The sequence below is a fragment of the Canis lupus genome, unplaced genomic scaffold (genome assembly GCF_011100685.1).
Source record: "Canis lupus familiaris isolate Mischka breed German Shepherd unplaced genomic scaffold, alternate assembly UU_Cfam_GSD_1.0 chrUn_S1740H1936, whole genome shotgun sequence".
NCBI lineage: Eukaryota > Metazoa > Chordata > Mammalia > Carnivora > Canidae > Canis > Canis lupus.
This window is the reverse complement of record NW_023330591.1, coordinates 130,264-145,007: the sequence shown is the minus strand read 5'-3', so window position 1 is coordinate 145,007 and position 14,744 is coordinate 130,264. Positions and strand designations below refer to the sequence as shown.

The 14,744-nt window shown below is 41.9% G+C and overlaps 1 protein-coding gene across 1 annotated transcript; it reads left to right on the top strand.

Moving 5' to 3' along the window:
- Window positions 1–608: 608 nt before the first annotated feature.
- Window positions 609–916, top strand: LOC119864868 (mitochondrial pyruvate carrier 1-like). Its single transcript, XM_038589190.1, has one exon. The coding sequence runs from the start codon at window positions 647–649 to the stop codon at window positions 908–910; it is 264 nt and encodes an 87-aa protein (XP_038445118.1). The 5' UTR covers window positions 609–646; the 3' UTR covers window positions 911–916.
- Window positions 917–14,744: the final 13,828 nt, after the last annotated feature.

Here is a 14,744-nt window from a genome sequence, read left to right as displayed (position 1 = left end):
CAACTTGGGGCAGGAGTGTCCTTGCTGTCCTGTGCCCTCCTGGCCTCTGCCTGTCCCCGGGGGAGCGCCGGATCCTGGACTGTGTCCGCAGGCACCCTGTGCTCCTGGGCCTGCGCTGTTGGATTCGCGCTCCCAGCTGCGCAGCCCCTTCTGCGTGGAGCCTCTGCTGTAGCCGCATCTGAGCTGCTCCTGGGGGCTGTGGAGACCCCCGCTGCTCAAGCTGCCTCCGAGATGCTCCCTTGGACGAGCAGCCCCCTGCCCCAGGTGCCTCCGCCTGAGCCGCCTCTGAGTTGTTCGCGGGTCCAGCCAGGCACGCTGCAGCCCTTTAGGGAGCTCAGCCGTGGGGTGTGGTGTGCTCTCCCTGGGGCGCAGGTGGTCTGTTAGTGTCCCTGGGAGTCTGAGGTCATCCCCGCCCTCCTGGGATCCTGCTCTAACTCCCTGAGAGCGCCTTCTTGTCCCGGAAGAATGGTGAAACTCCTGCTTCTCCAGGCTGGGCTCTCCTGTCCTGGGGACACTTTTCCAGAGTGGCTGCACCAGTTTGCACTCTCACCAACAATGCAAGAGGGTTCCCCTTTCTCCACATCCTCGCCAACATTTCTTGTTGGTGGCAGACTATGTCCGGAGCAAGGACTTTCGGGACTGCCTCATGAGTACGCATTTCTGGGGCCCTGTAGCCAACTGGGGTCTTCCCATTGCTGCCATCAATGACATGAAAAAGTCTCCAGAGATTATCAGTGGGCGGATGACATTTGCCCTCTGTTGTTACTCCTTGACATTCATGAGATTTGCCTACAAGGTCCAGCCTCGAAACTGGCTTCTGTTTGCATGCCATGCCACAAATGAAGTAGCCCAGCTCATTCAGGGAGGACGCCTTATCAAACATGAGATGAGTAAAAAGGCATCAGCATAACAGTTTAAAATGGACAACCAGGTGTTTGAAGGGACAGCGTCAGCGCTGCTGCTGAGTCACAGATTCCATCCTCAGAATAGTCTTGCTAAGGAAAATAAGCTGAATGCTATTTTTACTAACCAATTTTTCTAGAAATAGCTGAGAGTCCCTAAGCCAACTCTCTGCTGCCTTACACATACCAAGTATTTTACTTCTCTTCATAAAGAGTAGCTCAAAATATGCAATCAATTTAATAATTCCCAATGATGGTTTTATCTGCAGTAATATGTATATTACTTGCTAGAATTTACTTAATAAAAATTGGATAAAAATTGTAATTATTAGCACTTAAATACTCAGAATCTTTAACTCTTTAATGACCATGAGACCACCGACAGCTGGCCATACTTACACTGTCATCGCCAGTTTTTTTTAACCATTTAACTTTCTTTACTGAAAACCAATATTCAAGAAAGATGAACCCTCAATGCATCCTCTTATACTGACCAACGTAACTAAGTACAAATGAAGTCAATGGTGTACTCCGTTAGCATGCTGTGCTGTGTGTCAAGAAAACAAGCCCTCCCCCGCCCCGAGCCCTGGTCCCCTGGCAAACACAGATAAATGATTGTGCACTGCGCTACGATACCGTTAGGTGAGAGCTTTGGTTCATGCAGTCGGCTGCCAGAGGTCGCACTGAAACCCGGGCCCCAGCACCCACAGTCACCAGCGGCCAGCGCGTGGCGTCAGCCGTGCTCCTTCCACAACACCAGATGAATACTGTGGTCGGGCATGCTGATGGCGAAGACCAGGCCCTTGCCATTGTGCCCATCCAGTCCATTGAGCCAGGACGCTTCGCCGCCAGGAAGCTCGAGCCTCTCTTTGATTTCCAGTACTCTGGCAGGGGCCAGCGGCCTTGTTCATTTTAGCCATTCTGACAGATGTGAGATGGTATCTCATTGTGGGTTTTGTTTAGTTTTGTATTTTCCTGATAATGAGTGATGTGGAGCATTTTTTATCATGTGTCTGTTCTCCACGTGTAGGATTTTTTGGAGAAATGTCTGTTCATGTCTTCCACCCATTCCTTCGCTGGATACTTGTTTTGAGTGTAGACTTCCATAAGTTCTTTATAGATCTTAGATACTAGCCTTTTGTCTCATATGTCATTTGCAAATGCCTTCTCCCATTTTGTAGGTTGCTTCTTAGTTTTATGGACTTTTTCCTTTGCTTTTGAACTTGATGAAGTCTCAGTAGTTCAGTTTTTCTCTTGTTTCCCTTGCTTTTATAGACATGTCTTGCATAAGTCGCTATGGCCAAGATCAAAGAAGTTGTTGCCTGTGTTTTTCTCTAGGATTGTGATGGATTGCTATTTCACCTTTAGGTCTTTCATCCATTTTGAGTTTATCTTTGTGTGTGGTGTAAGAGAATGGTCCAGTTGAGTTATTCTGCATGTGGCTGTCCAATTTGTTGAAGAGACTGTACTTTTTCCAGCGGATATTCTTTTCTGCTTTGTCGAAGATTAGTTGACCATAGAGTTGAGGGTCCATTTCTGAGTTCTCTATTCCGTTCCTTGATCAATGTGTCTGTTTTTGTGACAGTATGATAACATTTTGATGATGACAGCTTTGTCTATGACATACAGAAAAAACCTTAGACAAAATACAACCTGAAATCCAGACATTGTGATATAACCTGCTTTTGATTTCTTTTTCAACATTCCTATGGCTAATTGGGGTCTTTTCCAGTTCCATGCAAATCCTAGAGTTATTTATTTATGTTCTGTGAAAAATGTCAAGGGTATTTTGATAGGGACTACTTTGAAAGGGTACATTGCTTGGGTATCATGGACATTTTCACAATATTGATTCTTCAAATCTTTGAACATGCAATGTTAATATATGTCTTTGCTCTTCCACAATTTCTTTCATAGGTGTTCTGTAGTTTTTAGTTACAGATCCTTTACCTCTTTCATTATGTTTATTCCTAGGTATTTTATGTTTTATGGTGCAATTTTAAGTAGGATCAACCCTAAATTTCCCTTTTTTCAGTATCATGTCTTGTGTCTACAAATTGTAGACAATCAGTTATAACTGATTTCTCTGCATTGATTTTTCATCCTGCCACATTGCTGAATTACAGTATGAGTCCTAGCAAAGTTGCAAACTCTTGGGATTTCCACATAAAGTATCATGTCATCTGAGAAAAGTGCGATTGTGACTTCACTCAGGCTCACATTGTGGCCTGGTTCAGGAGGCCAATCACCATGCAGTTCAGGTGACCAATGTCAGACGGCTTTCTTAGTGACCCTCTTGATATCGTTGCCTGGAATCCATGCTTAAACGGAAAACAGAGGAGGTGGAGGCAAGATGGTGGAAGAGTAGGGTCCCCAAATTACCTGTCCATTCCCAATTACCCAATAAATTTCAAATCATCCTGAATACCTAGGAATTCAGCCTGAGATTTAAGGAGAGAGCAGCTGGAATGCTACAGTGAGAGAAGGGTTCACGCTTCTATCAAGTATAACATTTTTGGCCACTCTGCACTGAGCAAAATGACTAGAAGAAAAACCTTACATCAAAGGAAAGAATCAGAAACAGTCCCTCTCCCACAGAGTTACAAAATTTGGATTACAATTCAATGTCAGAAAGCCAATTCAGAAGCACAAGTATAAAGCTCCTGGTGGCTCTAGAAAAAAGCAAAAAGGATTCAAGAGACTTCGTGACTGCAGAATTTAGATCTAATCAGGCCGAAATTAAAAATCACTTAAATGAGTTGCCATCCATACTAGAGGTCCTAACGATGAGGGTTAATGAGGTAAAAGAACGAGTGAGTGACATAGAAGACAAGGCAAGGAGGGAAACTGAGGAAAAATGACACAAACGACTAAAAGATCATGAGGATATCTTAAGGGAAATAAATGACAGCCTCAGAAGGAAAAAAATCTATGTTTACCTGGGGTTCCCGAGGGTGCCAAAAGGGACAGAGGTCCAGAATACGTATTTCAACAAATCAGAGCTAAAAGCATCCCTAATTTGGGGAGGGAAACAGGCATTCAGATCCAGAAATAGAGAAACACCCCTTAAAATCAATAAAAACGACTCAACACCTTGACGTTTAATAGTGAAACTTGCAAATTCCAAAGATAAAGAGAAGATCTTTAAAGCAGCAAGAGACAAGAAACTTGTAACTTTTATGGGGAGAAGTATTAGCACAACAGCAGACCTCTCCACAGAGACTTGGCAGGCTATGAACGGCTGGCAGGATATATTCAGGGTACTAAATGAGAAGAACATGCAGCCAAGAATACTGTATCCAGCAAGGCTCTCATTCAGAACAGAAGGAGAGATAAAGAGCTTCCAAGATAGGCAGAAACTGAAAGAATATGTGACCATGAAGCCAGCTCTGCAAGAAACACTAAGGAGGAGTATGTAATAGAGGAAGTCCAGGGGAACAATCCACAACAGGGACTGAACAGGTATCATTGATGACACTAAATACATATCTTTAAGTTGTAGCTCTGCACGTGAATGGGCCTAACGACCTCAGCAAAAGGTGCAGCTGCAGTTACAGACTGGATAAAAGAGGAAAACCCACCTATGTGCTGTATACAAGAGACTCATTTTACACATAAGGACACCTACAGCCTGAAAATAAAAGGTTGGAGAACTGCGTACCATTCCAATGGTCCTCAAAAGAAACAGGCGTAGCCATTCTTAGATCAGATAAACTAAAGTTTATCCCAAACCCTGTAATAAGAGATGAAGAGGGACACTATATCATACTTAAAGGATCTATCCAACAAGATGACCTAACAATCATCAATATGCATGCCCCGAATGCGGGAGCTGCCAAGTATAGCAATTAATAACCAAAGTTAAGACATGCTTAGATAATAATACACATATACGTGGTGACTTGAAAGTAGCACTTTCTACAATCGACAGGATTTCTAAGCACAACATCTCCAAAGAAACAAGAGCTTTAAATGATACACTGGACCAGATGGATTTCGCAGATACTGACAGAACTTTCTATGCAAACACAATTGTATACACATTCTTCTCAAGTGCACATGGAACTTTCTCCAGATTAGACAACATACTGGGACACTAATCAGGTCTTAACCGACACCCAAAGATTGGGATCGTCCCCTGCATATTTTCAGACCATAATGCTTTGAAATTAGAACTAAATCACAAGAAGTAGTTTAGAAGGATTTCAATCACATGAAGGTTAAGAAACATCCTGCTAAAAGATGAAAAGGTCAAGCAAGAAATTAGAGAGGAATTATAAAGTTTCATGGAAAATAATGAGAATGAATATACAACCGTTCAAAATCTTTGGGATACACAACAAGCAGTCCTGAGGGAGAAATACATCACAATACAAGTATCCATCCAAAAACTGGAAAGAACTGAAATACAAAAGCGAACCTTGCACCTAAAGGAGCTGGAGAAAAAACAGCAAATAGATCCTATACCCAACAGAAGAAGAGTATAATATAGATTCGAGCAGAACTCAATAAAGTAGAGTCCAGAATAACTGTGGAATGGATCAACAAAGTCAGGAGTTGGTTCTTTGAAAGAATTAATGATATAGATAAACCATTAGCTAACCTTATTAAAAAGAAGAGAGAGAGGACTCACTAAAATCATGAATGAGAAAGGAGAGATCACCACCAACACCACAAATGGTGTTAAAAACTTATGAGCAAAAAAAAAAAAAAAAAAAAGTCTGGAAAACCACAAACTACCAAAACTGCAACAGGAAGATGTGGTTTATGTATGCAATGGATAGTACTCAGCCATTAGAAACAACAAATACCCACCATGTGCTTCAATGTGGATGGAACCAGAGGGTATTTTGCTGAGTGAAATAAGTCAATCAGAGAAGGACAAACATTATATGGTCTCATTCATTTGGGGAATATAAAAAATAGTGGAAGGGAATAAAGGGGAAATGAGAAAAAATAAGTGGTAAATATCAGAAAGGGAGAATAAGAAAGACTCCTAACTCCAGGAAACGAACTAGGGGTGGTGGAAGGGGACATGTGCTGGGGGTGGGGGTGACTGGGTGACGGGCACTGAGGTGGACACTGATGGAATAGGCACTGGGTGCTATTCTATATTTTGGCAAATTGAAATAATGAATGAGAAAGGGGAGATCACTATCAACATCAAGGAAATACAAACAATTTAAAAACATATTATGAACAATTATACACCAATAAATTAGACAATCTATTAGAAATGGATGCATTTCTGGAAAGCCACAAACTATCAAAACTGGAACAGGAAGAAATAAAAAACCTGAAGAGGCCAATAACCAGAAAAGAAATTGAAGCAGTCATAAAAAAACCCCCAAGACACAAAAGTCCAGGGCCAGATGGCTTCCCAGGGGAATTCTATCAAACGTTTCAAGAAGAACGCATACCTATTCTACTAAAGCTGTTTGGAAAGATATAAAGAGATGGAGTACTTCCAACTTCGTTCTATGAGACCAGCATCACCTTAATTCCAAAACCAGACAAAGACCCCACCAAAAAGAATGACAGGCCAATATCCCTAATGAACGAGGATGCAAAAATTCTCCACAAGATATTAGCCAATAGGATACTAAAATACATTAAGAAGACTATTCACCATGACGAAGTAGGATTTTTCCCCGGGACACAAGGCTGGTTCAACACTCGTAAAACAATCAATGTGATTCATCATATCAGCAAGAGAAAAACCAAGAACCATATGATCCTCTCAAAAGATGCAGAGAAAGCATTTGACAAAATACAGCATCCATTCCTGATCAAAACTCTTCAGAGTGTAGGGATAGAGGGAACATTCCTCAACATCTTAAAAGTCATCTTTGAAAAGCCCACAGCAAATATCATTCTCCATGGGGAAGCACTGGGAGCCTTTCCCCTAAGATCAGGAACAAGACAGGGATGTCCACTCTCACCACAGCTATTCAACAGAGTACTAGAAGTCCTAGCCTCAGCAATCAGACAACAAAAAGAAATAAAAGGCATTCAGATTGGCAAAGAAGAAGTCACACTCTCCCTCTTCACCAATGACATGATACTCTACATGGAAAACCCACAAGACTCCACCCCAAGATTGGTAGAACTCATACAGCAGTGTGGCAGGATACAAAATCAATGCCCAGAATTTGGTGGGGACAGGTAATTTTGGTATTCTACTCTTCTGCCATCTTGCAGACAGCCTTGTCTCTCAGTCTTTTGATTACCTTATTCCCTTTCTATTTATGCAAATATTTTATTTTATATTATTTTTATTTTACTTTTTAAAAATTTGAATTCAATCTGCCAGCATATCATACACCAATAGTTTCAGATGTAGGATCATTTTGTCCCTACTGAGCTGGGCCAGGCAGCTCCTGGTCTGAGGGCCCGTGTTCCAATGTCCCCAACATGTCCAGTGATGTGGTGGCTCCTTCTCCCAGGACTTACTTGTTTCATGAAATCCCCTCTCTGCCGGGTGCCTGGAGGCACTGCAGACATTGTACACATGGGGGTGGACTGGAGGAAGACACTGCAGTCATTGTACACATGGGGGTGGACCAGAGGTGTAGGGCACTCATGTCTCCTGTGCTGAGCTGCGTTGGAGAACTCCAGAGAAGCAGCGAGTACTCTGGGCTCCCGCAGGACATGGACTCGCAGCTTTCCTGTGTTGAGCCCTGAGTTGACCCCAGAGGTGTCGGAGAGGTTTTTCCCCTCTGTCTGAGTATCCAGGGTACCGATTCGCAGTGTCCCGCTCCCAGAGGCTACATGGGAATATGTCTGTGAGCAGCCAGGCCAACCTCACAGTGGGATATGGGACCAGGAGTCGCCTGCTGTGGGTTCGTGGACTCTCTGGACCACAGAGGGGTATGAAGGGAGGTGCAAACATCCAGGTGGAGCCCAAAGAGTTGGAGAGAGGCCTGGGGCACGAGGGGTAAACAGGGGGCTTGCCATGGGCAGGGGCAGCAAACAGGGCAGAGAACCTTAGGGAGAGTAGCGAGATCTGTGCCTGAAGTGCCATCTCTGTTGTCATAGGGGAGTGCGTGGTTGCCATGCTTTTATAACAGCCAAGGTGCATCAGAGTGCCCTTCTGTGATGTCACCGACATGCCCGTCCAATCAGGCAGGCTCCTCGGGTGGCCTGGTTCAGGTGGCCAATCACCATGCAGCTCAGGTGGCCGATGTCAGATAGCTTTCTCAGTGACCCAGCTGATATCACTGCCTAGAAACCATGTTTAAATGGAAAACAGAGAAGGAGGGGACAAGATGGCCAAAGAGTAGTGTCCCCAGTCACCTGTCCACACCAAATTACCTAGATAACTTTCTTTTTTTATATAATTATTTTATATTGGTGTTCAATTTGCCAACATATAGAATAACCTCCAGTGCTCATCCCATCCAGTGCTCCCCTCAGTGCCCGTCACCCCCACACCCACCCACCTCCCCTTCAACCACCCCTAGTTCGTTTCCCAATTAGGAAATCTCATGTTATGTCTCCCTTTCTGATAATTTCCACTCATTTTTCTCTATTCCCCTTTATTCCCTTTCACTACTTTCACTATTTTTTATATTCCCCAAATGAATGAGCCCATATAATGTTTGTCCTTCTCCAATTGTCTTATTTCATGCCGCATAATACCCTCCAGTTCCATCCAAGTTGAAGGAAATGGTGGGTATTTTTTTGTTTCGTATGGCTAAGTAATATTCCATTGTATACATGAACCACATCTTCTTTATCCATTCATCTTTCATTGGACAAAGGCTCCTTCCACAGTTTGGCTATTGTGGACACTGTTGCTATAAACATCAGGTGCAGGTGTCCCGGCGTTTCACTGCATCTGTATCTTTGGGGTAAATACTCAGCAGTGCAATTGCTGGGTCGTAGGGCATGTCTATTTTTTACTCTTTGGGAACCTCCACACAGTTTTCCAGAGTGGCTGCACCAGTTCACATTTCCACCAACAGTGCATGAGGGTTCCCCTTTCTCCACATCCTCTCCAACATTTGTTGTTTCCTACTGTGTTAATTTTCCCCATTCTCACTGGTGTGAGGTGGTATCTCAATGTCAACTTGATTTGGATTTCCCTGACCCCAAGTGATGCAGAGCATTTTCTCATGCTTCTTGGCATGTCTATGTCTTCCTCTGTGAGATTTCTGTTCATGTCTTTTGCCCATTTAACGTTTAGATTGTTTGTTTCCTTGCTGTTGATTATGATAAGTTCCTTATAGATCTTGGAAACTAACCCTTTATCTGATATGTCATTTGCAAATATCTTCTCCCATTCTGAAGGTTGTCTTTTAGCTGTGTTGACTGTATCTTATGCTGTGCAAAAGCCTTTATTTTGAGGCAGTCCCAATAGTTCATTTTTGCTTTTGTTTCTCTTGCCTTTGTGGATGTATCTTGCAAGAAGTTACTGTGGCTACAAAAAGGGTGTTGCCTGTGTTCTCCTCTAGGATTTGGATGGACTCTTGTCTCACATTTAGATCTTTCATCCATTTTGAGTTTCTCTTTGTGTCTGGTGCAAGAGAGTGCTCTAGTTTCATTCTTCTGCATGTGGATGTCCAATTTTCTCAGCATCATTCATTGAAGGGACTGTCTTTTCCAGGGGACAGTCTTTCCTCCTTTGTCAAATATTAGTTGAACATAAAGTTGAGGGTCCAATTCTGGATTCTCTATTCTGTTCCGTTGATCTATGTGTCTGTATTTGCCAGTACCACATGGTCTTGATGACCACAACTTGGGAGTACAACCTGAAATCTGGCATTGTGATGCCCCCAGATATGGTTTTCTTTTTTAAAATTCCCCTGGCTATTCGGGGTCTTTTCTGATTCCACACAAATCTTAAAATAATTTGTTATAACTCTCTGAAGAAAGTCCATGGTATTTTGATAGGGATTGCATTAAACGTGTAAATTGCCCTGGGTAACATTGGCATTTTCACAATATTAATTCTGCCAATCCATGAGCATGGAATATTTTTCCATCTCTTTGTGTCTTCCTCAATTTCTTTCAGAAGTGTTCTATAGTTTTTAGGGTATAGATCCTTTACCTCTTTGGTTAGGTTTATTCCTAGGTATCTTATGCTTTTGGGTGCAATTGTAAATGGGATTGAATCCCTAATTTCTCTTTCTTCAGTCTCATTGTTAGTGTAGAGAAATGCCACTGATTTCTGGGCATTGATTTTGTATCCTGCCACGCTACCAAATTGCTGTATGACTTCTAGCAATCTTGGGGTGGAGGTTTTTGGGTTTTCTATGTAGAGTATCATGTCATCGGCGAAGAGGGAGAGTTTGACTTCTTCTTGGCCAATTTGAATGCCTTTAATGTCTTTTTGTTGTCTGATTGCTGAGGCTAGGACTTCCAGTACTATGTTGAATAGCAGTGGTGAGAGTGGACATCCCTGTCTTGTTCCTGATCTTAGGGGAAAGTGCTTCCCCCTTGAGAATGATATTTGCTGTGGGCTTTTCAAAGATGACTTTTAAGATGTTGAGGAATGTTCCCTCTATCCCTATGCTCTGAAGAGTTTTGATAAGGAATGGATGCTGTATTTTGTCAAATGCTCTCTCTGCATCTAATGAGAGGATCATATGGTTCTTGGTTTTTCTCTTGCTGATATGATGAATCACATTGATTGTTTTACGAGTGTTGAACCAGTCTTGCATCCCGGGGATAAATCCTACTTGGTCATGGTGAATAGTTTTCTTAATGCATTGTTGGATCCTATTGGCTAGTATCTTCTTGAGAATTTTTGCATCCATGTTCATCAGAGATATTGGTCTATAATTCTCCTTTTTGGTGGGGTCTTTGTCTGGTTTTGGAATTAAGGTGATGCTGGCCTCATAGAACGAAGTTGGAAGTACTCCATCTCTTTATATCTTTCCAAACAGCTGTAGTAGAATAGGTATGCGTTCTTCTTGAAATGTTTGATTGAATTCCCTTGGGAAGCCATCTGGCCCTGGACTTTTGTGTCTTGGGAGGTTTTTGATGACTGCTTCAATTTCCTCCTTTGTTATTGGCCTGTTCAGGTTTTCTATTTCTTCCTGTTCCAGTTTTGGTAGTTTGTGGCTCTCCAGAAATGCTTCCATTTCTTCTAGATTGCCTAATTTATTGGTGTATAGCTGTTCATAATATGTTTTTAAATTCGTTTGTATTTCCTTGGTGTTGGTAGTCATCTCTCCTTTCTCATTCATGATTTTATTAATTTGAATCTCCTCTCTCTTCTTTTTAATAAGGCTGGCTAATGGTTTATCTATCTTATTAATTCTTTCAAAGAACCAACTTCTGATTTGTTGATCTGTTCCACAGTTCTTCTGGTCTCAATTTCATTGAGTTCCGCTCGAATCTTTTTTAACTCCCTTCTTCTCCTGGGTGTAGGATCTATTTGCTGTTTTTTCTCTAGCTCCTTTAGGTGTAAGGTTAGCTTTTGTATTTGAGTTCTTTCCAGTTTTTGAATGGATGCTTCTTTTGCGATATATTTCTCCCTAAGGAAGACTTTTGCTGTATCCCAAAGATTTTGAATGGTTGTATCTTCATTCTCATTAGTTTCCATGAATTTTTTTTAATTCTTCCATAATTTCCTGGTTGACCTTTTCATCTTTTAGCAGGATGGTCCTTAACCTCCACGTGTTTGAAGTCCTTCCAAACTTCTTGTTGTGATTTAGTTCTAATTTCAAGGCATTATGGTCTGAGAATATGCAGGGGACAATCCCAATCTTTTGCTATAGGTTCAAACCTGATTTGTGACCCAGTATGCAGTCTATTCAGGAGAAAGTTCCATGTGCACTTGAGAAGAATGTGTATTCAGTTGAGTTTGGATGTAAAGTTCTGTAGATATCTGTGAAATCCATCTGGTCCAGTGTATCATTTAAAGCTCTGGTTTCTTTGGAGATGTTGTGTTTAGAAGTCCTATCGAGTGTAGAAAGCACTAGATTGAAGTCACCAAGTATAAGTGTATTATTATCTAAGTATGTCTTAACTTGGTTATTAATTGATTGATATATTTTACAGCTCCCATATTCGGAGCACATATATTGATGACTATTAAGTCCTCTTGTTGGATAGATCCTTTAGGTATAATATAGTGTCCCTCTTCATCTCTCACTACAGTCTTCGGGATAAATTTTATTTATCTGATATAAGCATGGCTGCACCTGGTTTCTTTTGAGGGCCATTTGAATGGTAAATGGTTCTCCAACCTTTTATTTTCAGGCTCTAGGTGTCCTTCTGTCTAAAATGAGTCTCTTGTAGACAGCAAATAGACGGGTCCTGCTTTTTTATCCAGTCTGACACCCTGCTCCTTTTGAGGGGGTCATTAAGTCCATTCACTTTCAGAGTTACTATTGAAAGATATGAGTTTAGTGTCATCATGATATCTATTCAGTCCTTGTTTTTGTGGATTGTTCCACTGGACTTCTTCTTAAAGGGGAATTTTAAGAGTCCCCCTTAAAATTTCTTGCAGAGCTGGTTTGGAGGTCACGTATTCTTTCAGTTCCTGCCTGTCTTGGAAGCTCATTATCTCTCCTTCCATTTTGAATGAGATCCTTGTTGGATAAAGTATTCTTGGTTGCATGTTCTTCTCATTTAGGACCCTGAATATATTCTGCCAGCCCCTTCTGGCCTTCCAGGTCTCTGTGCAGAAGTCTGCTGTTACCATAATTCTCCTCCCCATAAAAGTCAGGGATTTCTTGTCTCTTGCTGCTTTAAGGATCTTTCTTTATCTTTGGAATATGCAAGCTTAACTGTTAAATGTAGATGTGTTGAACGGTTTTATTGATATTGGGGGGGGGGAATCTCTGTATTTCCTGGATCTGAATGCCTGTTTCCCTTCCCAAATTAGGAAAGTTTTCACCTATGATTTGTTCAAATATATATTCTTGACCTCTGTCCCTTTCGGCGCCCTAGGGAATCCGAATTAAACGTAGGTTTTTCTTCCTCAGGCTGTCTTTTATTTTACTTAATCTATCCTCATGGTCTTTTAATTGTCTCTTTTTTCCTCAGTTTCCCTCTTTGCCATCAACTTGTCTTCTATGTCAATCACTTGTTCTTCCACCTCGTTAACCCTCATCTTTAGGACTTGTAGTTTGGATTGCATCTCATTCAATTGATTTTTTATTTCTGCCTGATTAGACCTAAATTCTAGATCAGTCATGATGTCTCCTGAGTCCTTTATGTTTTTTTCTAGAGCAACCAGTAGCTTTATAATAGTTCTTCTGAATTGGCTTTCTGACATTGAATTGTAATCCAAATTTTGTAACTCTATGGGAGAGAGGACTGTTTCTGGTTCTTTCTTTCTTTTTTTTTTATAAAGATTGTATTTATTTATTTATTCATAGAGACACAGAGAGAAAATGAGAGGCAGAGACACAGGCAGAGGTAGAAGCAGGCTCCATGCAGAGAGCCCGACATGGGACTCGATCCAGGGGCCTGATGTGGGACTCGATCCAGGGTCTCCAGGATCATGCCCTGGGCTGCAGGCGGCACTAAACCACTGCACCACTGGGGCTGCCCCTGGTACTTTCTTATGGTGAGTTTTTCCTTCTAGTCATTTTTCTCAGTGCAGAGTGGCTAAAAACAAGTTGTATTGTGAAAAGGAGAAAAAGGAAGAAGAGAAAGAAGGAAAGAAAAGGAGAAAAAGAAAAATAAAAAGAATAAAAGAAAAAACAGGGGGGTGAGCAAACAGAAATAAAAAAAAAAAAAAACAAAAAAAAGGGGAGGGAGTATCCTCTTATTCTGTATACTGTAATTCCTTCAACTTTCCCCTGGAACTTGTTGGTGCTGCTTGGTCAATAATTTGTTTTTCCCCTCTCTGTCTAGCTGGTCTTCTGGGGGAGGGGCCTGCTGTGCTGATTTTAAGGTGTTAGCACTTGGGGGAGCTGCTCAGCCCCCTGCCTGGTGCAGGGCTTAGTGAAAGATGTTTAAGCTGTTTATCCAGTGAGGCCACTGTGAGGCTCAGTGGGGTTGTTTATCCTGTGGGGGCCCAGGAGGAACAACAGTGGCAGCAGCCAGCTCTGGAGCCCTGCATTCAGCTCCTGCAATAACTATGGAGCTCTCAGTCTACAGGGACCTGGATGCTCCGGGGATGGGGCCGCTGATCTGCTCAGCTTGGGGCAGGAGTGTCCCTGCTGTTCTGTGCCCTCCTTGCTTCTGCCTGTCCCAAAGGGAGCACCAGATCCTGGGCTGTGCCTTACTGTAGTCTTCCAGCTGTTCTCTCTTTAAATCTCAGGCCAAATTCGTAGATTTTCAGGATGGTTTGAAAGTTATCTAGGTAGATTGGTAGGGACTGGAGATTTTGTGTTCCTATTCTTCTGGCATCTTGCTGACAGCCTTGTCTCTCATTATTTTGGTTTCCTATTTTCCCATTCTATTTACACAAATATGTTATTTTATCATATTTTTATTTTACTTTTTAAAAATTTGAATTCATTTTGCCAGCATATAATAAACCATTAGTTTCAGATGTAGTGATCAATAATTTACCATTTGTGGGTAAATCCCAGTGCTCATCACAAAACGTGCCATTCTTAATGCCCCCCTCTCACCTCCCCTCTAGCGACCCTCAGTTTATTTCACAGAGTTAAGTGTCTTTCATGGGTTTTCTGTCTCCCTCTCATAACTTCCCATTCAATTTTCCCTCCTTTCCCCCGTAATTGTGTGCAATGTTTCTTATATTTCACATATGAATCAAACCATATGATAATTGTCTTTCACTGACTGAGTTATTTCACTCACGGACTAATAGCCTCTAGTTCCATCCGTGTCGATAGAAGTGGTAAAAATTCATCCTTTCTAAAGGCTGAGTAATATCCCATTGGATCTATAGACCATATCTTCTTTATCCAT

Coding starts and splice junctions, on each gene's coding strand:
- LOC119864868 (XM_038589190.1), top strand. CDS start 647: ATGAGTACGCATTTCTGGGGCCCTGTAGCCAACTGGGGTCTTCCCATT.